This window comes from Desmodus rotundus, chromosome 9 (genome assembly GCF_022682495.2).
Source record: "Desmodus rotundus isolate HL8 chromosome 9, HLdesRot8A.1, whole genome shotgun sequence".
Lineage (NCBI taxonomy): Eukaryota > Metazoa > Chordata > Mammalia > Chiroptera > Phyllostomidae > Desmodus > Desmodus rotundus.
This window is the reverse complement of record NC_071395.1, coordinates 12,686,283-12,710,482: the sequence shown is the minus strand read 5'-3', so window position 1 is coordinate 12,710,482 and position 24,200 is coordinate 12,686,283. Positions and strand designations below refer to the sequence as shown.

The following is a 24,200-nucleotide window of genomic DNA, read 5'->3' as shown; positions in this document are numbered from 1 at the left end:
GTGCCCCAATCGTCCTTTCTCCAAACTCAGGGTTCCACCTCTTGCCATAACAAAAGGACATTGGCATCCAATCAGGATTGAGGTAGTTGTGGGCGGGTGCTGGAAGAGCAACAGCCAATAACAGCACAGAAGAGAAGTTAAGCGTGAGAAAGCCCATCCAAGCGTAGCGTCTGTTCTGTCTCAGCGGGAGGCTGAAAATTGGGCTCAGAAATCCAATGTGGAACGTTCTGACAGCTGTCAGGAAGGAGGTTGGTAATAAGAAACGCTGGGCAATGGAGAAATCATTGAAATGTAAGAAAGGGGCATTTGTGGTCATAACAGATGAAGCCAATGCAATTCCGTGGTTCTTCAATTCTAACAGCTGACTTTTCCATATTTTTTTATTTTCCCAAGTCGGAAACCTCCCATGTGTACCTCTAGTTGGTTGTTCCTCTCCAAATACGTAGTACCCTGACCATTTACTTATATTACAGAGTTGAGAAAATACCTTAATAGTATTTTGGTATACAGCACTTTCTCTCACCATATTCCATGTTGAAACTCAAAACAACCCACAGAAAGAAATCTACGCTTAGGAGTGAATGTCTTGTTCAAGGTCATACACATAGTGTCAAATGCTATGTGCCGGGCTTTGGGATGTGATGTTATCTGGCTTGGTACTGTTCATAAATGCCATCTATACTGAGCACTTTTTGCCCAAATTTCTGCGGGGAAAAATAAGGATGCACATCACACACGGTTAGTACTGATTCCGTATCTATGTAAATGTTGTTAATTCTTTTATTTACACTTAATGCGTTAAAAGTGTTTCTCTGGAAAGCAATAACGATAACCGTATGCAAAATAATACCCCAGAATACGATGGTCGGCTTTGTTTCTAAATATAAATAAATACATAATTGAATTTAAAAATTAAAACAAGATTTTTTTCCCTGAAAGTTTGGGCCAAAATGTGGGTGCACATCATACATGGCAAAATACGGTAGCCAGCCCTTACAGTAAAGTGCGCCCACTTCGCTTTCAGTATTTGTTGAGTACAAGTCTCCTGAGTTAGAGGGGTCAGTCTTATGTCTGTTTCTTGTTTTTTTACTTCTAGTACACTTTGCTGATGTATGGCCCTAACCCTTTTAAGGGTTATATTAAAAATGTATATTAAAAAGTGTACATTTCAGTAGTGTTAAGTATATTCACGTTGTTCTTCAACCAATCACCAGAGTTCTCTTCATTTTGCAAAACTGAAACTCCAAACCCATTAAACAAAGCTCCATTTAGCTCTCCCCCAGCACCTGGCGACCACTACTCTTTCTCTCTCTATAAATATGCCTATCTTAGGTGCCTCATGTAAGCGGAATCATACAGTGTTTTCTTGCGACTCACCTAGCATTACATCCTCAAGTCTCATCCTTGTAGCACGGGTCAGAATTCCCTTCCTTTTTAAGCCTGGATAACATTCCATTGTATGTATGTGTTTTGGTTGTCCATCCACCTGTCAGTACGCACTTGGGCTGCTTCCACCTTTCAACTGTTGTGACTGCTGCTGTGAACACAGTGTGTGCAAATGTCTCTCTGAGAACCTGCCTTCACTTCTCTTGGGTGTATATCCAGAAGTACAATGACTGGATCGGGTTGTAATTATTTTAAAAGCAATTTTTAAAAATGTGGTATTGACACAAGAATAGGCAAAAAGAAAATTAGCAGAGTGCCTGTGCCTGTAACTTGTTGTACAACGAAGGCGTCTGATATGGAAGACGCATCGGTAAGGTTGTGGGAAAACCTATTCATTCCTGTTGGGAGTGTAAATGCTACAATAACTTTGCGAATCGGCTTTGAAATATTTTTACTTATTGATTTTTTTTTTGATGAGAGAGAGAGGAAGGGGGTAAGAGAGAGAGAAACATCGATTTGTTGTTCCACTTATTTGTGCCTTCATTGGTTGACTCTTGTATGTGATGTGCCCTGTCCCGGAATCGAAAATGCATCCTCAGTGCATGGTGCTCTCACAAACTGAGCTATCCCACCAGGGCATGTTAATTGGCTTTGGAAAGGAAAATTTTTTGCTGGTTTGGTTAAATTGGCTATTCATATAAAAATATGAAATTAGATCCACATCTCGCACACAAATAAAACTAAATTCTGAATGAAGTAAATATAACAGGTGAAAAACAAAACTAAACTTCTAGAAAACAGATGTATTTATGACAACATCATAGGAAAAAAATTGTTAAACCAGCCAAACAGTGCCATTCATTAATGAAAATGTTTTAAATTTTGATGGTTTTACAAACAGAAGAGTTAAAACTTTTAAAACCAAAGAGAAGACATTTTTAATCAAGTTAAAAACAAACCACGGGCTGGGAGACTATAGTAAAGCTCTGAAAATATGAAGAATTCTGACAATTTCAGATAAAATTATTCAAATAACATAAGTAGGCAACTGAAGGAAGAGTAAACTGAATGGCCTGAAAGTTGTCGTTAATGTTTACCTTTATGAAAAATCATAGAAATTCATACTAAAAACAAAATAAAAGGGTCAGTTCATTAAGAAGTTACAAAATCCTGACAGTGCTATAAAATGCACTGAAGCAAAACCAGATAGAGCTGAGCTGTGTGTAAATAGAACTACAGTTGGAGAGTTTCTCACGCCTTTGTAATCTGTAAACAAGTACAGTGTACAAAAAAGCAGTAAGGAGACTGAACCCAAGTCCCAATCTTGGCTGCACATTAGAACCACCTGGGAATCTTCCGATGACTTCAAAGAATAGGCTACACCTAATCAGAGCAAAAACCAATCATTGAAAAACTATAAAATAAAAAAAATCAATGAAACCAGAAAGTGGTTCTTTTAAAGGAACAATAAAATTAAAAGCTCTGAATAGACTTATTTAAAAAAAAATAAGAGAAAACACCATAAATTATAGAAAACAAGAATGATAAAGGGACATCACTATAGACCCCACAGGCATTAAAAGGCTAATAAGGGGATATTGTGAACAACTTTATGCCAATAAATTTGATAATTTATATGAAATGGACAAATCCTTTGAAAGAAAAAAATACAAAAGTTTACTCCACAAGAATAGATAATATGAATAGCCCTGTGTCTACAAGATGTCATTACTAGGTTAACCTTCCCACAAAGAATACTCCAGATCCCAATGAATTCACGGGTAAACTCTTCCCAATATTTGGAGAAATTATATAAGTTCTACACAAACTCTTCCAGAAAATAAAATAGGAAAGAACACTTTTCAACTCATTTTACATGAGCAGCATTACCTAATACAAAAATTAGACAAAGACATCGAAAGGAATAAAACCGAACACAGACCACACAAACCCTTAACAAATCATCAGGACACAGTGCAATAGAGCAGTTGCTCGTAGACAGTCTGGACAGCTGCAGTTGTGGCCCCAGGAGTATCACTTCTCTCAGCGATTACGGTCTAAAACTGATTCTGAAATTCGTATGGAAAAAACGTCTGAAATAGCCAAAACAATTTTGTAAAAGAACAACACACTTGGAAGATTTATGCTACCTTATTTCAAGTCTTATTGTAAAGCCTTCACAATAAAATAAATGGAGTATTTGGTATAAGATAGACATGCTGATAAATGAGACTATAGAATCTAGGAATAAACCCACACATAATACGATTAATTAATTTTCATAATGATACTAGGTAATTCCATGAGAAAGGATAGATTGTTTTTCAACAAATGGTTCTGGAACAGCTGGATATCAGAATGGGGGAACAATGACCCTCAACCTGATAGCACATATATATCTTAGAGCATATGCCACCTGATAGCATATAGCAAAACGTTCATTCACGATGGATCATAGACTGAACATAAAAGCTAAAACAATAAATTTTCTAAAAGAAGACAGAGAAGAAAAGCTTTATCCCCTTAGTGTTGGCAAAATTTAGCAAAGGTCTCCCAAAAAGCAATAACTATAACAGAAATAAATGATTAATTATACTTTATAAAAATTAAAAATCTCTGCTCTTTGAAAGAAACCATTGAGAAAATGAGAAGATGATCTATAGACTAGGCCAATCTATATGCCGTTTAACAAAGGACTTGCATGAAGACTATCTAAGAACATTTACCACATCGTCTTTATCCAGTACTCTACGGAAGGACACTCCGGCTGTCTCTATGTCTTGGCCACCATGAATAATGATGTAATGAACAGAGGGCTGCATATATCTTTGCAAATAAATGTATTCGAGTTTTCGGGTAGATACCCAGAAGAGGGGTGCTGGGCCATATGGTAACTCTATTAATTTTTTGAGGAACAGGCATACTGTTTTCCACAGTGGCTGCACCAGTCTGCATTTCCACCAGCAGCAAATGAGAGTTCCTTTTCCTCCACAACCCCCCCAACACTCGTATTACCTATCTTGTCGGTAACAGACATTCTAATAGGTGTGAGGTGGTACCTCACTGTAGTTTAGGTTTGCATTTCCTTGATAGCTAGTGAAGTTGAGCATCTTTTCATATATCCGTAGGCCACTTATATGTCTTCTTGGGAGAGGTGTCTGTTCAGATCCTTTGCCCATTTTTAATTGGGTTTTTTTGGTGTTGAGTTGTATGAGTTCTTTATATATTTTGGATATTAGCCCCTTGCCAGAGCTGTTGTTTGCCAATAGCAGCTCCCATTCAGTTGGTAAAACTGATGTTTTTAAATGAGAAGAAGACTGTTCAGGATTTCTTTAGGGTTTAAAATATGCTATGCTTGTCACATGTTATTTTACTCAGCACAAACAATCCAACGATATAGGTATTATCAATTCCATTGTACAGGTGAGGAAATCAAGGTTCAAAGAGTGTTTTGTCCAGTATGATACGGCTAGTAATCGGCTGAATTCAAATCTATCTTTTTTATCTGTAAAATGAGTATCATAATACCTACTTTATTGAATTGTTATTAGGATTCTTAAAATTAAACAAAAATAAAACACTGCAAAGACTTTCCAAATTGAAATGAAACCACCGACCAAAGAAGGTGGGTCAGAACTTGCAGCCTCAACCTAACCAACTCAAGTTTCTACTACAACAAAAATATCGACATGCTTCGTGGGACTGAAACAAGACCCAGGGGCTTACAGTGTCAGAGTCAAAATATCCAGGCTCCAATCCACAGTTACTCAGTTTATGAAGAACCATGAAAATCTCAATTCACATGGAAATAACAATCAACAGATACCAACACTAAGATGGCACAAATGTTGAAATTATCTGGAAAAGACTTTAAGCAGCTATTAAAAATACTTGAACAAGTGATCACAAAAAAATCCTGAAACAGAAGTTATAATTGAAAGTATAAGCAACATAATAGAAGCTATAAAGAAGAACCAAATGGGAATTTTATGTCTGAAAAATAAAATAACGCAAATTAAAAACTGTCTGCAAAGACTCAATGGCAGGATGGAGATGAAAGAGGGAAAAGCGAATTTGAAGAGGCCTCGGGAGAAATCATTCAATCTAAGCAACAGAGAGAAAAATCAATGGGAAAAACATACCCCAAAACCTCAGAAATGAGAGACAACAAAAAATCCAGCATTTATGTCATCAAAGTCCAGAAAGAAAAAGAGCTATGGTACTGAAATACAGGGCCTGGCAAAAGTAGATTTATAGTTGTGAGCACACAAAACAGTTTTATTCTTTTGCGTTAATAAAGCTATTATAATAACCATAACCTGCATGTCTTTTTCCATACAAATAACTGTAAACCTACTTTTGCCCACTCTGGTATGTTTGAGAAAATACAGTTTAGTTAGGGGAGGCGCTGATTAAGAAAATGATGTCCAAAAGGCTCTGGGGGTTGGGCGTAACAAAGAAGATGTTTGGGAAACACTGAGCACCAACATCACTAACATGACGAAGAGAACTCCCAGAGAGCATTTACTTTCTGAAGGAAGAAGAATGCACCACCATCTATGAAACAGTCTAGACCAAGGAGAAGGAGGAGAAGGGGGAGGAGAAGAAGAAGGAGAAAAAGGAGAAGGAGAAGGAGGGGAAGAAGAAGGAAGAAGAAAAGAAAGAAAGATAAAAGAAAATTGCAACCTGGGTTGACAAAGCTCCTCAAGTAGAAATTTAATGCAAAATGCAGAGGGCAGAGATGCAGGGTAAACCTACCTCCAGGATAAAATGGGCAAAACCTGGGTATGAAACAAAACAGCAACAAGGCAGAAACAACAACAACAAACCAAAGCCCTTTTCTTTAACAAAAAGAAAGTAATTTGCACCAAGGGGAAAAAGAATGGAAAGAAACCTGTAGGTAAAAGGACACTTAAAATACATAGTTTTAAAAAACAGACAAAAATCCTATGGTTTATGTTGGATGCACCTTGGATGATTAAAAAAAAACATTTAAGGGATGCAAGAAAATGACTGCTATAAAGTAGAATATGGTTATTTTAGAGCATTTACCTTTTTAAAAATCCCAGAACCAAACCTATATCTTGCTAGATAATTTAAATTTTAAAGGAAGTCGAAGACGAACTATTTAAAAAAGATAACATAAGAAGATAATCATAAGGTTAGAGAGCGATATAACATTCAAAAAGTGTTGCAAATTGGATAAAATACTGTTGCTGATAATTAAGATCTGCCCTTGAAATGACAAAAATGTTACCAAAAAAAGAACAGTACACCCAAGTGACTATAAAAAGGGAGTTGAAATTTTGGCAAACTACTCATGAAGTGAACATTCACTAAACTATATATTTATTTTATAAGGCATTCCATATTTGCATTATATTTTTCAACAAATACTGGTTTAAAAATAGGCAAAAAGGTGTTTTTTTTCTTTCGAATAAGGAAGACATACAAGCCCAAATAGAAATTACTGAAATTACGTGGAAATATTTGATTACGATGAACATTCATGTTATCTGGAATCTGCTTGTATTTAGATGGTATAATGTCATACCCCATCTAAAAAAAAAGCAGAAAATTAAGATATTTTTCATAGAGAATGGGACACTCCAAACTGAAAACTGTTGCTCCAAAGCAATGAGCGACGCGAGGAAGAAATGATAAACGACAAAATTGAGAACTTCCGCATCGCGCGGATCTTCCAATCTGACACATTCTCATCATGCACATAAAGACTTCCAGCTTATCTTAGGTAATTAGAGGCTTCTAAACACACTGTGGATATTTAAAAGTGAAATAGGTGAAATGGAGGCATTTTGATAACTTTCAAGTGTAACCAGGTGTGTTCCCTGATACTTTAAGCTCATTAATTTGCAAAATGTGTTTCATCTCATTCCTAAATTAAGAACTCACATTTTTCTTTTTACTCATGTTTTTCCCTTGGAAGGTTACTGAATTCATTGGAGAATGAATGCTGCCCTGAATTTGGTGAGTAAAGAATATATTCTACTTGCTGAAACTTGATTTCAAAACTAGACTTAATCTTATACCATGGTATTATTTGGCGAATTAGGTTGTTCGTGTATACTTTTTTCAAGATTGTAATTTCCTGGTAATAAGCAATAGGTGGCTAATTTGATCAGAGTCTCTCTCATTCATTTGTTCAATAGATAAAAAGAAATTACCAGTGTACTTTTAGAGCTTCTCAAGTGGGATTTCAGAAGGACATTAGGGTCTCTGTGAAATCAAGCTTTCAACTTTGTGACAAAAATGAAAGTAATTAGGAATGATTTTGCAGTCTTGATGCTTATTTTTCTCTACAAAAAGCCTCGATTCATCAGTTTCCCCAAGGGTATACCCCCGATTGTAAAAGGGGAGCTTTTGAGAACAGTCACAGTGGTTACGTGTCTTATTGTAATCAAGAAATATGAATATAGCCAACTCTCAATTTGCAGATACTGTTGCCTAGAACAAAGCCAAGCTCAAAAATGATGTTAATCAAATGGTTAATTTAATGTGGCAAAAACTTCGACGTTGGTATGCAAATGGCTGGCTTGGAAAACTCTGCTCTGCCAGCACTGGTTTGAAAAAGAGGAAACCCGGCTCCCAGTTCTGGCCCAGTCTGTGCTTGCTCACTCGTCTTCACGTATTGGCTAGTTAGAAAATGTATCTTAGTGTTGTTGTAACTAGATAGTGCAGAGTACCCAGATATTTAAAATTGGCCACAGGCCTGCAGGGGATGAGTCACTTTGCTGCAGACCCCCATTTCCTCAAATGAGGGGTTGGACTAGAGGTAATTCCACTTCTCTAACAGTGTGTAAAATAACACTGAGGAAACTGTCAAATGACGATGCCAATGAGTTATAGTCGGTGGTTCCCCATGTTTAAGCCTGACCCTTTGACGGTGTGCTTGTTTTTGACCATTGTGCCCTTAGCAACGTGCCTGCTGTAGGTTCCGCAAGCCCTCCTGAGTGACTTGTCTCTGAGCCGCTCCATTCCAGCTTCTGTGGCTGTGGGTTTCTGTGATTCTCTAGATATGAATCTACCACGATCCATCATTTCAGCTCGGTACAGGTCCCACTAAGCTGTTCTAAAACTTAGTTGTTCTGCTTTAAAGTCAAGACTAATCACTAGGGGTTCTGTTTTCGTAAGACAAAGCGATTATTTGAAGGGCTTAGGAATCGGGTACAGTGGTGACTAGTGTTCTGTCAAAGGATGCACAGGAGTTGCCAGCACACAAGCAAGTCCTCGTAGCTTCAATACACAAGCATAATCCTCATAGCTTTCTGTTTCCCTGGTAATCACTTACACTAAAAATAATCAACTTGGGAGTTTCTCTGTCAGGCTGTCAGGATCTGAGATTTTGCGCTACTTACTAGCTAACGAGTTAGCCTGCTGGGATTGCACGAATACCGGAAGAGGGTAGATATGAGATGCCTGGACAGCATCCGAGGACTCCTACTCCCTGCTCACCAGTGAGCTTTATGCAGGTTTGCTTCTGTTGCCCTTGCCCCCAAGTCCCTCGGTGGAGAGCCAGCTGCCCCAGGCAGATGCCTGCATGTGCAGTGGGTTATGGGACAGGAGAGGAACGCCGAGTGCAGGGAACCCATTGCCTTTACAGCAAGTGAAAGCAAGTTCAGTCTTCAGTGGATGGGCGGTGGCGGGGGGCAGGGGGGGAGGCATTACCACCTCATTCTTTGGAGCTGCTCTGTGCAAACACACCCCAAGAAATGACCAAGTAAGGGCCAGGCAGGGCCATGTGCCATTGGCAAACCAGCAAAAGCAGCCAGTGACACTCAGGGCCTGGGAAGACTGCCTCTCCCCAAAACCTCTAACCTGAATAACCTCCAGTTTTGTAAGAAATGCCTATTTTTCTTTCTCCTTCCTTGTACAATTATCTGAAGGGAAACACCACAAATTTCTTATAAAGTGTCGGTGCGATGCCTACAAGTCAGAAAAAGAAGAGAACTACACCAGCTGGGGCCGGGAGAGCATCAGAAGTCAATGGCGCAACAATAATGGTGTTTTTAACATAAACCAAGTCCTATTTTGTAGCTCTCCCCTCCCCTTTCTTTTTCACCATCTCACCAAACTTCGTAATAATCAGAAAGAAGGGCAAGCCTGTGGACAGTTAGCAACCCGCATCCCAGCGCAGACCAAGGCCTCCCAGCTGGAAGCAGAGGTGCGGCCGGGCTCCCTTTCTAATTCTCGAGTGATGCGGAGAATGCCTCGCTCCTCGGGGGATGGGGGTATGGCGCTTGGCTCTGAGCCACCTGTGTGCCTGGTCTAAAGGCTAATGACAACTAATCCAATCAGTTCCAGCTCCATTAAAGCTGTGGGAGAAACAGCTCCTGAAGCTATGGAAAGAGCCCAGAACTTTCTGCTACTCCAGAGTTCAAAACAGGTCTGTTTTATGTGCTACATGAAGCAAAGTACAAGAAAATATCATGTGTTCATTTGGGGAGAAAATCGACGATGACCTTCGCAGGTATTCTGGAGCCCCTCCTTCTCATTCACACAAGTTTCCCCAAACAGCTCCCTGTGGGTCTGTATGTCTTGGGACATTAGTTTTACTTAGAGTTTTGCTTCTGTCCTCCAAGAGTTTTATGTTAAAATAAAATGTAATTTTTTTTTCTAACAAGCATCATTGATCACAACCCTATTTGGGTTTGAACATTTTCTTGCAAGTATCTTTGTGGCTCTGTTCTGGATTTGATGTAAAAGATGCACAGTCTACTGTTAACATCACCTCAGAGAAGCATCATCAACTTAAACCCCGCCTGGCCCTGCTCTGCTTCAGGTGACCATCTACAGGAGTGGGAGTTGCAGGGATTGGTCTCATGTCTGTGGGGAGGATGAAATAGGAAGACCCGAGGGAGAGTTCCCCTGCACAGTGGTCTGTGGGCACTAATTGTATGTGAAGAGACCTCCCACCCCTGATTCCTTCAGCTCCTGGGGGCACCAACCATTGATCTGCATTAACTCAGCCTCATTGCCAAGTACACCGGTGTCCACAAATATTGGCTGAATGGATGAGTGAATGTTCTCGGGTTCCTTACTTCTTCTATCCCATAGAAAGCAGACGTGTCCGAGTTACTTTAGAGGATGACACTGGATTTCCACACTGTCTCTTCACCCCAGAACTCACACTACTTCCTATCAGATTATCCTACGGCCACTCATCACATCCCAGTGAGAAGTAATTTTCCTCGTGGCTCAAGTCACAGCTCTTCACCCTTAATAGAACATTAGGCACACATGGAACATCACCTGGAGTGACAGCTGATGTCCCCTCATCACAACATATGTCTGACCACTGTCCAGATATTCGGAATAAACTGAAACACACCATGAATGCCATTTAAGGGCACAGGTGGGGAACTGCTAAAGACTTGATCACAGTTGTGCTCTCTTTGAGATGGTGCACTGCTGACCTCTAGTGGCGAAATTCATTCAAAGTAAGTTTTCTGTAATACTATGGGGAAGCAAGACGTGAATCCATAATTGAGTGCGGATTTTGAGGGGCATGTGAAAATACCATCGTTAAGATTAGGGACGTCTGTCAAAACTTCCCTACTGCCTCTTGCAGCTTTACTGATGCGTGCAAAAAGCTGTCTTAGAAAAATAAAACGTAGGAAGTGGCAAGTTTGGTTATAGGACGCCCAAGGCACAGAGGGAGGGGCAGGGAGATTAGACATACATGGTAAATGCCTCCTTCAGCACAGTCCCTCTTCCTTGTTTTAATTTCACTTTTATTTTGAAGCAATCTCAACTACCAGAAATTTACAAACATGCCGAGAAGGATTCTCTGTTTTCCTGAAAGATGGATGAGTTAGTTGCCAAACCAATGCCCTGTTCCCCCTGGACACGTCAGCCCGTATTTCCTACAAAGAAGGATCTTCTCCTTCACAAGCACAAGACAACTGAAAAAATGGGGAAAATGACATCCATACATTCATATCATCTAATCTTTAAAGTGCACTGAGGTTTCACCGGTTTCCTTGACAATGTTCGTTACAGCAAAAAGCTCCTGATTCAGAACATACTTTGTGTTTACTTGTCTTGTGGCTTTAGCCCCCTTCAATCCGGAACAATTCCTCAGTCCTTACTTGACTTTCATGCCATGAATGTGTTTAAAGATTACAGAGTAGTTATTTTCTCATGGTTCTTAATATCAACAAGTGATATCAAAAATATCACAGAAGTGATGCTGTGTTCTTCTCATCGCGCCCTATCAGTGGTACATAATCTCTATCTGTTCACTAGTGAGGTTAACTTCGATGCCTCAATTATGGTGGTGTCTTACTCCTTCTTATAATAATTAGCAATTATTTGAGGTAGGAGATATGTTGAGACTATGTACATATTTCCTTTCGGTGCTACCTAAGGGAAAAGCATACTCCATAAATGAATAACAAAAGAAATACTAGCCTTAGCAGCAATATTTATATGTGAAAACTTAGTAAGACGTAGCAGCAGTGATTTTAACTATCCAATAATATGCAAATTGTAAATGCTTAAACCTGAGCCAAACACTTCCTGTCCATGTACTTAAAATAATAAAACTAACACTTTTTAAAAAGTTACCCAACAAGGAAGAGGGACTGTGCTGAAGGAGGCATTTACCGTGTGTGTCTAATCTGCCCTGCTCCCTCCCTCTGTGCCTTGGGCGTCCTATAACTGAATTCGCCACTTTCTACATTTTATTTTTCTCAGACCGCTTTTGCACACATCACTAAAGCTGCAAGAAGCAGCAGGGAAGTTTTGACAGACGTCCCTAATCTTAACAATGGTATTTTCACATGCCCCTCAAAATCCGCACTCATGGTAGCATTCCTATCTTACTTCCACATATCAGAAAACTAGTGTTCATCTTATTCTTAAGAAAAAAGTTACTGTATAAATATAACATGAAAATGTAATAACCTATGACTCACTCACACAAATAAGTAAAGTTTCCCGAGTTCTCTTCCCATCCTAGACCCTATACATAAATTACTTCCACATGGTTGTAATCACACCAGAGAGACAATTTTATGTTCTGCCTTTGTGGACTGAGCATGCTCCAATCCCATCCGAGAGCCTCTGGGGCTCTTCTTGCCCTCTGATTCTATGATTACATTTTGAAACACTGACCCCAGGACGTGGCCAAGGGACCATATTTCATTATCCAATACCTGCGGCGTGGGCACCTTACTGCTTCTCGCTAGTCTGCGTAATACGGAGGTGCTGTCTGTCCAGTAATTCCTATCCTGAGGCATTGTCATTGGACAGCAGCTTGGAAGTCGCTCGGACCTGGGCTGGAATTCCAGCTTTGCTTTATACAGATGAATCTTTCTTGAGTCCCAGTTTTCCATCAGAGAAACAGGGGTATATTTATCACACGGTATTTGTGAGGATGAAATGAGATCATGAATGTGACGTTCTTAGCGCTATGCTCGTAGGTTCTCAATATATGTTATTACCATTATTCATCTAAGAGAGGCATGACTAGTTAGTAAAATTGGGCTTACTCCAAATATTTGTGTGACTCTCTTATTTTGTGATGAGTAAGGGGTTATTTTTTAAGGTAATATCAAGTATCCAAAGAGTTAAGTAGGAATTCTAAAGAAACCAACTGATTTTCTAATCAACATCCGAATTGAGAACATACAGGAATGCTGGAGCGAACGCTGATCGATCATAGCTCTCCAATACCTGCTTTAGTTTTTCTGCCTTCCAAAAAAAAAAAAAAAAAGTTAAAAAAACCCCCAAACCTTTGAAGATGTAAGTGTTTGGAATGTGAAGGAAATATCACACACACAGTTTGCTTGTTAAAAATGGTCAGTTTGCTATGAATTCACTTTTAAAAAGTGATCAGTTAGCTCTGAATTTGCTGAATTCCTTTCACTGTCACATGATCACATATTTTGGAAAAAAAGATAATGTCCCAACTTACAAAGTGGACCAACGAAAATGGTTCTTTAAGAAATTCCTTGAAATGTAGGCTCTCCTTGGGCAATCACTAAACAGTTCGCAGAAAGGCACTGGCTGAGAAATGTAGTGTTTAGGGGCCAACCGCCACGGCCAAGTGTGACTGAGCCCCTCAAATTATACATCAGTCACATCTTATTGACAGACATGCTGTTCTCCCACTATTTTAAAGCAGAAGGGATAGGAATCCACTATGTAAGTTGAGAAATAGTTAATATCATGAAGCTCACGCTGTTTAAAATTCTAAAATAAAAAAGGGTAAGCATCATCGTTGAAAACTATCTTCTAAATACTCGTATAAAAGAAGCTTTCGATAGTCATGGTGACCTTGGGAAAACCCACTAACCTTGCCACCAGGAATGAAAAGGAAAGCAAAATATCATGAGTGGACAGATGATAATAGTCTCTTGTCTGCTGGAAATGGTAGTGAATATTCCGAGGGGTAAGAAAGGAAGGGTGTGCTTTAAGATGCAGGCTTTCTCAAGCAGCTTTCAGTCACGTCCCGCTACCAGCAATGAGAGAACTACGCGTGCACACAGCCCAGTACCGTGAGCCAAAGTCGTTCAGCTGACATGGGAAAGTCACATGCGTGAGGAGAAACGAGGGGACAATGACTACATGGGGAGGAAGGCCAGTAAGCACTGCCAAGAGGCCACCGTTGGCCGTGTGCATCCCTGGGAGGCCGGTGGAGGGAAGACCCAGGTGACACTAACAAAAAGGCAGCAAGGGGACACTCTTGTCCCAGACCACTCATGTGGGCCGCCACTGAGTCCCTTCCTTTCCAAGGCTGAGGAATGAAAGAAAACACTAAAGTGTCTGTGAAAGCAAAGCATGTCTTCAGCAGCGGCTGGTACCGTAACCGGGGTTCTGGGATCGGAGCACATGCTATTTCTAGTCGGGTCACTCCTAGCTTTGGGGTGATTTGACATTTTTATTCCTGGGGTTGGGAGGCACAGCTGAGGCTGGCTCATCTGTTTGTCCTGCTCTGTTAGAGTTCTCCTCCTCCTCACTCCACTCCGGGTTCTGTTTGAGGGCTCGGAGAGCAGGGTTTCTCAAGGGACCCCAAGAGCATCTGAGGGACCCAGGCTCTGACCCTCAAATTCTGAACAAGTCAGGTAGACAGAAGGCCTGAGAGGGGACGTATGTCCACAGCGGGTCCAGTGCAGCTAGGGCCTTTATGAAATGAAGGTCCCTGTGTTGGAAGACAACCATCTGGCCCCCTTCTCAACAGGAGGAGCCCCTGGGAGAGATCAGCATCTCCTTAGCCCTTGAGCTCAGGTAAATAAAGTTCACTCCTGATCTTTGGAGGTCTCCTCTGGGTTTTTCTCTAGAAAAATAAACTAGCACATTTATGAAGATCTCATATACATTTAACACAAAACATTCTCACTCCCATTTTGGGGGGATAATCTAACAAGGAAGAAAAATTGCATTGCCAATCCAAGGCAACTGCTGGTTGGCTTATCTTTTAAAGGAAGAGTCAAAATAGTAATATTTGTCCTTCTATGAGAAAGTTAGAGAACTCTCGATTACTGGAAACACATACTGCCCTAACACTATTTCTTACGCTTATTTATTAAAAATAGGTTTTACATTATGCTGATCATTTATTTCAGTTAAGTGGATTTCCTCTGATTGAAGGTGTTTGCGCAGAAAGAGCATTTACAATTTCTAGCAATACACGAGTGACCCCAGAGCCACCCCCATCTCAGGAGCTACCGAGAAGCAGGATTAATCCTTTTTCTTACTGAATCTCTTACGCAAAGTCTTGCCAGGCCAGGGGAGGTACCCAATGCCACTGTCCGTGTTATCTTCAGCTCGCGGGGACTGACCGCTCACTTGGCCAGTGCCGTTATCTATCCTTACGTGGGTCCCAAGTGTCAGTTAAGATCTGCTGAAACTTCTGCCACTGCTGGTGCAACGAATGTGCTTTGTTCAATTCCATTAAAAAATAAAAAAATTAAAAATAAAAAAGGAAAGGGAAAAAGCCTACCTTACTTGAAATGATCTTTTTGACACCCAGAAGGATGTTTGAATAATCCTTCAAGTTAACACCCCTGGCCCAGTCCCTTGGGGGTGTACCCTGAGATGATGTAGGGAGCGCCTCACTGTTCCTGAGCGGCCCACGCAGCACACTCGCCCCATCCTTGTGTTCTCACCATTTAGCCACGCCTGCACTCTGGGGCTCTCATCTGCATGGTATCCTCCCAAGTGGTCCTGTGTAACCTGGCAAGGCCATTAAGAGCAGTGCGACAGACACTAGGGAGCTAGGTGCTGGCTGCAAACACGGCTCCATTTACCGCCAGAAAAGAAAGGCCCGCTCCCTTTTCATGGACTAGACCCCTGCTGGGGCTCACTGTGTCTCCCAGCTGGGGAGCCCGAGTCCACTTCCTTCCTTAGCCCGTACATAATGGAGGGTGAGATGAAAAGGAATACAGACCCTTGATACCGTTCACTCGGAGTGCTAACTAATGCAGGGCCGCGTGTCTGATCTTCTGCTTGGCCGAGGGGGTGGCAGATGGCCTTCTGAAAGCTTTTCAAAACCAGGCTGCTTTCAGCAGGGCATGAGGCGGGTATTGTTGTATTTTCCATGTAGTGGGAGGAAGCCGCGCCAACTAAGAGCACACAGCAACTGCCACTTCTCTGGGAAGCTTATTACAACCTTACAAGGAGGGCTAATTGGCTGAGGCCAAAAGCAGATGCAGAGCCGCTTTGAATATTATTCAGGAGAGGTTTCAGAAGGCAGAGCCGGGGAGGACGCGGAAGCGTAAAGGAGAGCAGCCCGGGGAAGAACATCGACTGGGAAGAGGTGAGGGCCGGGAAGAGAGGGAAAAGAGGAGCTGTATTATTTTCATCAGAAAGGACTCACGCTCTTGCTTAAAGAGCTTCTGCACATCCACCTCCCCCTTCTTCCGCAAGCTTTCTTATCAGGAGGACGGCAACAGGCAGAACTGGCTTGTAGAGCAGCACCCCCTGGACGCCGCTGTTACCATGACAACAGAGGCGAACAAATCTTGGAGTCTTTAAAGAAACTTTTGTGTCAGCTCCCTGAAGTGGGCAGAGGAGAAACTAAAATGCACCGAATGAACAGGCTAGTTCAAGAAGTTTCCTTTATTATTTCATTTAATCTCCAAAACAATACAGAGATATATTCTTAGATCATTTTGCAACCGAGGCAACTCAGGCTTAGGGATGTTAAATAATTTGCTCAAAGTCTAACAGATTCAGATTCAGGCATTTCTGACTCCAAAGTTCAAGCCCTTCCTGAGTCAATTCTTCAGATAGTCCTGGCACATAGATAATATGTGTTCGATAAATGTTTTCCGGAAGCACAGCTAAACCAAACCAGGAGGGGAGATGGTAAAGAAACTCTAGAAAGTAGAAATCATGTAAGAGAGCTGACGCTAGGAGTAAATTCTCAGCCTACCTAGGGGATGGCCTGCCTGACTGGCCCTCACCCCAATATACCCACAAACTCAGGCACAGTTGTTTGGAAAAGGATGTTTTGAGTGTCTATTATGTGCTAAGTGCTGGAAGTACAGACATTTTAAGACCTAGTCTCTGTCCTGTAGGAGCTCAGTCTGCTGGGTAGGAAACATATACATAAAGTTCAATATGCTGCAAATAATATAGGTAGAGATAAGCTTGTGGTTTTCAGGAAAGAGAAAGAAAACTGGGAAAGTCAAGGGAGGCTTCCTGGAGGAGGTGATGCCTGAGTGAGTTCTCACAGGATGAGTAGGAATTAGCCAGGCAAGAGAAGGGTGAGTGGTGTTAGTTCAGGCAAAGAGAGCAGCATGAACAAATTCAGAAGAATGAAACAGACAGCATATGGATAGAACATTAAGAATTTCCTAGTGAGCCCAAACTGTGTGGTTGGAAATGACACTGGAGAGATAAGTTGAGCCAGGAAGAGGGAGACTTTAAATAAATGCCATGCTAAGTGTCTTGGATTTCGTCCACCAGGGGATGAGAGGCATTGATTGTTCTCCGCAAGGAGAGGGAGGGATCCGGTCAGTGTGGAGGACAGATTTGAAAGGCTAAGGATTGAAGTAGGAAGAACAGCTGGGAAGTGGATGCTGTGGTTCATGTGGAAGACCATGAGGGCTTTAATCAGGGAAGGGGCAGTAGGGTCCGAGATGGCCAGATTTACTGGAGAAACGTTTTCAAGGTCAACAGAAATCGGTGATTAATTGGAGAGTGAGAGATAAGAATGACAGTGAGATATGAATTTCTAGCTTAACTAACTGGCTGATAAAGAGACCATTCATTAAAATTATGAATCAGGTGGGAGCAGACGGGGGCAGGGGTGGGGAAAGTGGGTTTGACTCCTGGACTGTATCTAGGTGTCTGGCGGGTGACTTATGAATCAGGTTCCAACGAGAGATAGAGACCAGTGATCCAGGTTCCAGAGCAGAAGTCTGAACGCAGTCTCTTCTGCAGGCACGTCTATCTTGCAGATGTGGTTTGTTTGGACATTTGTGATACTATTTTTAAATTAGAATTAAGTGAAAAACATGGAAAAGTCAGGAAGTTCCACCAAAAACCCCTCTGTATTTCTAATCTCTTGGAAATTCTGCTTATCTGCATTTCCAGTTTTTTACTGCAACAGTCGGCTAGAAATGGGAAGCAGCTCTACACCCTGAGCAGGGCACTCGCTCCGCCCCCCCCACCCCACCCCCAGCCTCAGCCCTCACCCCACTGGGCCTCCCAGGGACCCTCAGCACCAGTTGCCATTGTATAGTTACAATTGTTCTGTTGACTTTCTTATAGTAGGTTTAAGAGGAAAGCAAGCTTTTCTTGTTCTCTTACCTCAGCCAAAAATAGAAAATGAAATCTAGTCAAAGATGACTGTGTGTTCCAAGGAAAATGGTTGTGAGAAATGAAGGCAGTTCTCCTATATTTGATATGCAAACAAAGCATATTTTGTTGAAAGAATTAAACTTGAGACACCATTGTGAAATAAACTGTATTAAAAGCAATTCCTGTGTGATATAAAAGGCGCATGATGACTTTCCATTTGTTTGTAGCGTCTTTAATTTCTTTATCAATGTTTTCTAGTTTTTATTTTACAAATACTTAATATTGTTAAAATGTCCATATTACCCAAAACAATCTACAGATTCAATGTGTTCCATTCTCTATCAAAATCCCAATGGCATGTTTTACAGAAAAGTGAAGCAGTTGTAAAATTCATATGAAGCCACTAAAGACTCCAAATAGCCAAAATCATTTGGGAGGGGGGTGGAGAACAAAGCTAGAGGCATCATACTATATTACAAACTATAGTAATTAAAAAAGTATGGTGCTGGCATAAAGACAGACATGTACACCAATGGAACAGAATATGAACCCAGAAATAAATCCATACATGGATGGTCAACTGATCTTCAGCAAGGGAGCCAAGAACACTCAATGGGGAAAGGATAGTCTCTTCGATAAACGGTGTTGGGAAAACTGAATAACCACATGCAAAAGGATGAAACGGAACTCTTATCTTACACCATATACAAAACAAACAAACAAACAAACAAAAACAGCAACAACAACTCAAAATGGATTAAGGACTTAAATGAAAGACCAGAAGCTGTAAAACACAAAGAAGAAGCTTTGTGACATTGATGTTGGCAGTAGTTTCGTGGCTATGACACCAAAAGTACAAGCAAAAAAGCAAACATGGACAATTGACACTATGTCAGACTAAAAAGTTTCTGCGCAATAAAGGAAACAAACAATAGAGTAAAAATGCAACCCACAGAATGGGGAAAGAATTTGTAAATCATATATCCGATTAAGGGGTAATTTCCAAAATACATAAGGAACACCTATAACTCAGTAATAAAAGCACTAAAAGCCTGATTAAAAATGGGCAAAGGACTTGAACTTCATCAGGGAAGACATACAAATAGCCAACAGACATGTGCGAAGTTGCTCAATGTCACTACATGTCAGGGAATGCAAATCAAAACCACAGCGAGAGATCACCCAGCACCTGCGAGGATGGCCATGGAAGAAACAAAGACAGTGAGTGATGGTGAGGGTGTGGGGAAATCGGAGCCCTTTTACACCACTGGTGGGAAGATGAAATGATGTAGTCACTGTGGAAAACAGTATGGAGGTTCCTCAAAAGTTTAAAAAAAGAACTACCATATGACCCAGCATGCCTACTTCTGGATATTTATGCAAAAGAATTGAAATCGAGATCTTAAAGCGATATTAGCACTGATGTTCTTTGCTGCACCATTCATAACAGCGAAGGTGTGGAAACAGCCTAAATGTCCATCAACATGTGAATGGGTAAGCAAAGACGTGGTATATACACACAGTGGAATATGAGTAAGACTTAAAAAAGAAAGAAATCTTGCCATGTGCTACAACATGAACCTTGTGGACATTTCACTAAGTGAAACAAGCCAGTCACAAATAGTATACAATTCCATTTATATGAGGTACGAGGAATCTAACATAGACTCCTGGAAGCAAAGGACAGAATGATGGTTGCAGTTGCTGGTGGCAGGCTGGGGGGTTGGGGAAGGTATAGTGGCCAATCAATAGGTATAAAATTTCAGGTGCATAAAATGAATAAGTTCTAGAGATCCGATGTATAACATTGAGACTATAGTTAACAATACCCTATCATACACTTAAAAATCTGTTCAGAGGCTAGAATCTCACGTTAAACATTCTTACCCCATCAGAATTTAAAAAAAAAAATTTTAACTAAAAAAAAGATACATGATGAAAAAGCCAATAAGCTGAAAGAAGAATAGACATATCAGTGGTTTATTTTGAAAACTGAATGAAGTAAATGAGGAAAGACCATTGCCTCTATCCCCCAAATACATTGCCTGGCCCTCGGGGTGTTTGAATTCACAGCCTCTGTCCCTGAGTCACTGGCGCAGAGCATGGCGGGGAGAATGGGACTCTGAGGAGTGGGTGACATCATCCAGGGAGTGTGTCTGGGGAGAGAAGAAAGTAGGCCAAGGGCAGAATCGTAGGGAAACATTTGAAGGAAGGGGTTCCCCAAAGAGGCTGAGGATGATGAGAGAGGTTCAAACGGGGAGCCTGAGCAGGGTGGTAGCGCCAAAGCCAAGGGAGCGGAAACAGGGAAGGAAGGAGAGGTCAGCACTATCAAATGTTCGCTCCCAGCCATCTGTCTTCCCCCAGAAGGGAGGCCAGCCCGGCTCCAGCGGAGCTTAGACCAGAGACTCCCAGACTGCCTTGTTCACGGTGCCCTTGAGCCCGAGTAACATTTTCACAATGCTCCAGAGCCCATAAAATGTTAGAGTTCCTTGCTGTTTAGGTCCAAACCCCTTAGTATAAGTACTTATGTCCTTCAAACTTGGTAACCATTTGAAAACAATACTACACCTCAACTGAAAGAAATTTCAGTTTTTGAATTTCATTCTAAAAAAACGCAGTTACCTCCTTCGGGGACGTGTGTGTGCGCACCTCTTGATCGTTTCACAGCTCTGCCCTCTTCCCAAACTGACACACCCACTACCTGTTCCTTGTGGGTTGGACAGAGAACTTGCTTTTATCACAGCAACCACAGAAAACCCAGCTTTGAAAGCGATGTCAGTGAAAGAAAAGTGGCTCATCTAGTGTGAGATGGAGAAAACTTCTAGCCATTGGTTCCTGCAGGGTGTGAGAGAGGCAGGGCCCCAGGGGTTTGCCGCACTTCCCTGGTGCACTTTGGCACGCAATTTGGGAAGCGAGGGGTTAAAGCTGCTCTAGAATCCTGTCTTTTAAAACCTTGGTCCTAAGGAGGTCTTGGGTCTGAAATCCATACAACTAACCTTCACTTACGGAGCTGAACTGGTTTGCCATCAGAGTAAGTAACAGCTGTCCTGGCCAGTTCTCCTGCCTGCAGACTGACAGGAAGTAGGATCACCGAAATAAATTAGATTTGAAGATAAACCGAAGTTAACGCCTTCAGTCCTCTTCCCAAAGGAGCTTTGTCTCAGAGTTAGCAACTACCTTCTCCTTTCTCTGGCTGTGCTCTGAGTAATAGTGTTATGAAGGGGGGTGGGGGGTGGGGGATGGAGACGTGACTGGGTCTGAAGCAGCCACACTGGGGTCAGCATCAGAGTCCTTGAGGCCTGACGTCCATTCAGAAGTAAAAGTGAACTTTCCTTGTCTGACAGCCTCCATGTCCAGCAGTTTCAAGTACAACACATAGGTAGCCGGCGTGCACCGTGGGCAAGTTACTGAGCCTCTCTGGTCCTTCTTTTCATGTATGTAGTAATATATAATATAGAACAAAAAGAAAAGTACCGAATTATACCAAACTTTTTAATAATGCAAGTCACACATTTTTAACACCGTACGCTTGCACAGGCTCCACCATGGCTACCAAACAAGCTGCATTTACTTCCTAATAATGCATTTTCTTATTTTTATTTATCAAAGATCGAGAACCTCTCATTAACAATGGAGAACAAGTGCTACCATATCAAATTGAGACAATTGTCTCCAAAAGCCAAAGCACGTGATGGTTCAGTGCACTGTCCTTACGGGTAAATGAACAATTTCTATATGACACCTTGGAGGCCTAGAACAGCAGCCGTCAGTGCGCCCCCGCCGCCCGCCGCCGGTCACCACGCTGGGCCATCCCCGCAGGCCCTCTGTGCCCTACGGGTCTGCGGCTCGTCTCCCCAGCGCTAGGAGGAGGCGAGTGCTAGCAGGAGCCCTGGGACACTCCCTGTGCCACCACTGCCTCCGCCAACCCGGGGGAAGCGCTTACCCCGTCCCAGCTTACTCAGCCTTTCTGCCCACGGCCTCAGACTCGGTGAGCACGCGACTCGGAGGGGTGCCAGCAGTGGACTGGACGCCCGACTTCAAGTCCCCCGCCCTCCTCCAATGCTTTTGTCTGCCGCACCCAGAACTGGAGGAGAGAGTGGCTTCAGAATGGCTCGTTGCCCAGCTACACCAACGGTCCCCCGTTCGGGCCCAGCGCACGTTACAATCGAGAAAGAATTCGCTCTGGCGAATTCAGAGCCAGCAGGCTCTCCGTGTGCACGGCGCCCGCCCACAGCAACGCAGGGCTCCCGGCACACACTCCGGGCTCATCCCGCCTCCCAGAAGCCAGGAGACGGGTTTCCCTCGGTCTTTGTTTTCTTCCTTTGCTGCCTTCTGCAACTGTCATTTTCTAAAACTTCTTGGTAGGCGTACGCTAAAGCCCAAGTATCCCCTTGCTCCAACAGCCCCAGAACGCTGTCTCTTTCCTCCCTTCTTAAAAGCTGAGAATGCTCCTCTTCGATTTCCAAAACTCCCAGCATGTTTCCGCCGTGCCAGGAGGGGAGGCTTAGCTCCGGCTGGCTGGAGGTTTGTGCTAATTGTCTGGGGCCTTTTGAATCTGAGCATTTAGGGAGAAAGTGGAGAAGCGTGGCTGTGTGAAAGAGCAATTGATGTTAAATATTCATGCTCTGCTCTCTGTTAATCACAATCAGCCACCCCCATTGCGTAGCCACAGTCCTGGCTTCTTACTAGGGTTGTGCTGAAGGAACTGGGTACAAACGACGCCAACCAACCACACACACACACACACACACACACCCCCAAGACGTGGGTGCTTATCAGTCTGAAGTGTTTCCAGTTAACAGTGTACAATTCAGCATTGTTAATTTCTCCGGGGCAGTTATTCTCCCACCACACCCCCTTGTTCCTTCTCTCAAGTGGAATTTAGCAAACTTCGTCCTTGCTTAAAAACTAGACGTTTTCTGAAACAATTCTTTAAGTGAATTGCAACATATTCTAGTTTATTTTTCAGAAATGATAAAATTATTCTACAAAACAGAGAAGAAATTGACTCTAATTGAACAGAATATAATATCATAGTTTGTTTTAGTAACAACTTCAAAGTCATGTTTCCTGAGCTTGTAGGAAATAAACATTTTATATTTTTATGTGTTGATTTATTTTTTTTAAGTACATGTACCACAACCACAGGAACTTTAAAAATAATCACTGAATTTAAAAGGAAGAAAGAAAAATAGCTCATAAATAAAAACTTTTTGTCTTATTTTTGTAGCTACATTTTTTCCAGCTTTCTACAAGGAGAATGTTTTACCATTATAATAAAAATTATCTTTCTGAAAAACCGCTGAGCAGTTGCTGAATTTTATGGTCTGGAGTTCGTCGGGCTCTCCCTTACCTGTGTCATCCGCCAGGGAAATGCTGGTGAAGGTGCTGTCCTCCGCTTCCTCCTTGCCGGCCCCGTCCATCTTGTGCACTCGTCAGGTCTGTTGGTGAGAAAAATGAGGGCAGAGAAAAAAATGGCAGCTGCCCCATGTGATCGCCCTTGTTAAATCATTAATAAATGAGCGTCGGAGCAGGTGCTATCTGATCCTTGCACTAGCCACCCTCTTCCTGTGTTCCACCTGAGGAAGTCTTACCTGAACGTGGTGATCTCAACTGGAAATGGTTAGAGACCCGAGCGAAAGAGTCACAGCCTGTACCTGCAGCTGCTGAGATGGCACTGGGGCTGCACTCTGCCCAGGTGCCAAACCTGGCCTTCAATCCTACGACGACTTCCTTGGGGTGAATTGCCCAAGAACACTGCCCGAAAAAGCACTGTGATGAGGCTGGGGGAAGAAGTAGAATTTTTTATGATTAGCATATCTCTTAGACACGGACAGTAAACTTCTCAAGGACTTTGGTCAGTGACCTAGCAGTGACCTAGCAGCGTGACTTGGTCACGGAGCCTCCATTTCCTGTCCTACACCAGGATAGGTCTGTGGTAAGGATCGAAAGTGGGTAACACACACTTGATAAATGTCAACCACAAAAGGACCAGAGATGACCAGGCATACGTGAGGAAATGAGTCCCTGCGGACCACGCT

General features: G+C 42.1%; 1 protein-coding gene and 1 long non-coding RNA gene across 7 annotated transcripts in view; one reads left to right on the top strand and one right to left on the bottom strand.

The window, feature by feature from the left end:
- Positions 1 to 23,758, bottom strand: part of SCOC (short coiled-coil protein) — a 29,225-nt gene extending 5,467 nt beyond the window's left edge. For 2 of the 6 annotated variants that reach the window (XM_053911147.1, XM_045202517.2), the window contains exon 1: positions 23,513 to 23,758. In XM_053911147.1, coding sequence (XP_053767122.1) covers positions 23,513 to 23,582 — 70 coding nt within the window. In that variant the 5' untranslated portion in view covers positions 23,583 to 23,758. Of the gene's footprint in view, positions 1 to 22,102; positions 22,301 to 23,512 lie in introns of those variants that run through there. The other 4 variants (XM_045202516.3, XM_045202520.3, XM_045202521.2 and 1 more) reach the window with 4 other exon arrangements.
- On the top strand, positions 148 to 10,324 carry LOC128779213 (uncharacterized). The gene is made up of 3 exons (XR_008425129.1): positions 148 to 248; positions 7,334 to 7,374; positions 9,291 to 10,324. It is a non-coding gene; the product is annotated as an uncharacterized lncRNA (long non-coding RNA).
- Positions 23,759 to 24,200: the final 442 nt, after the last annotated feature.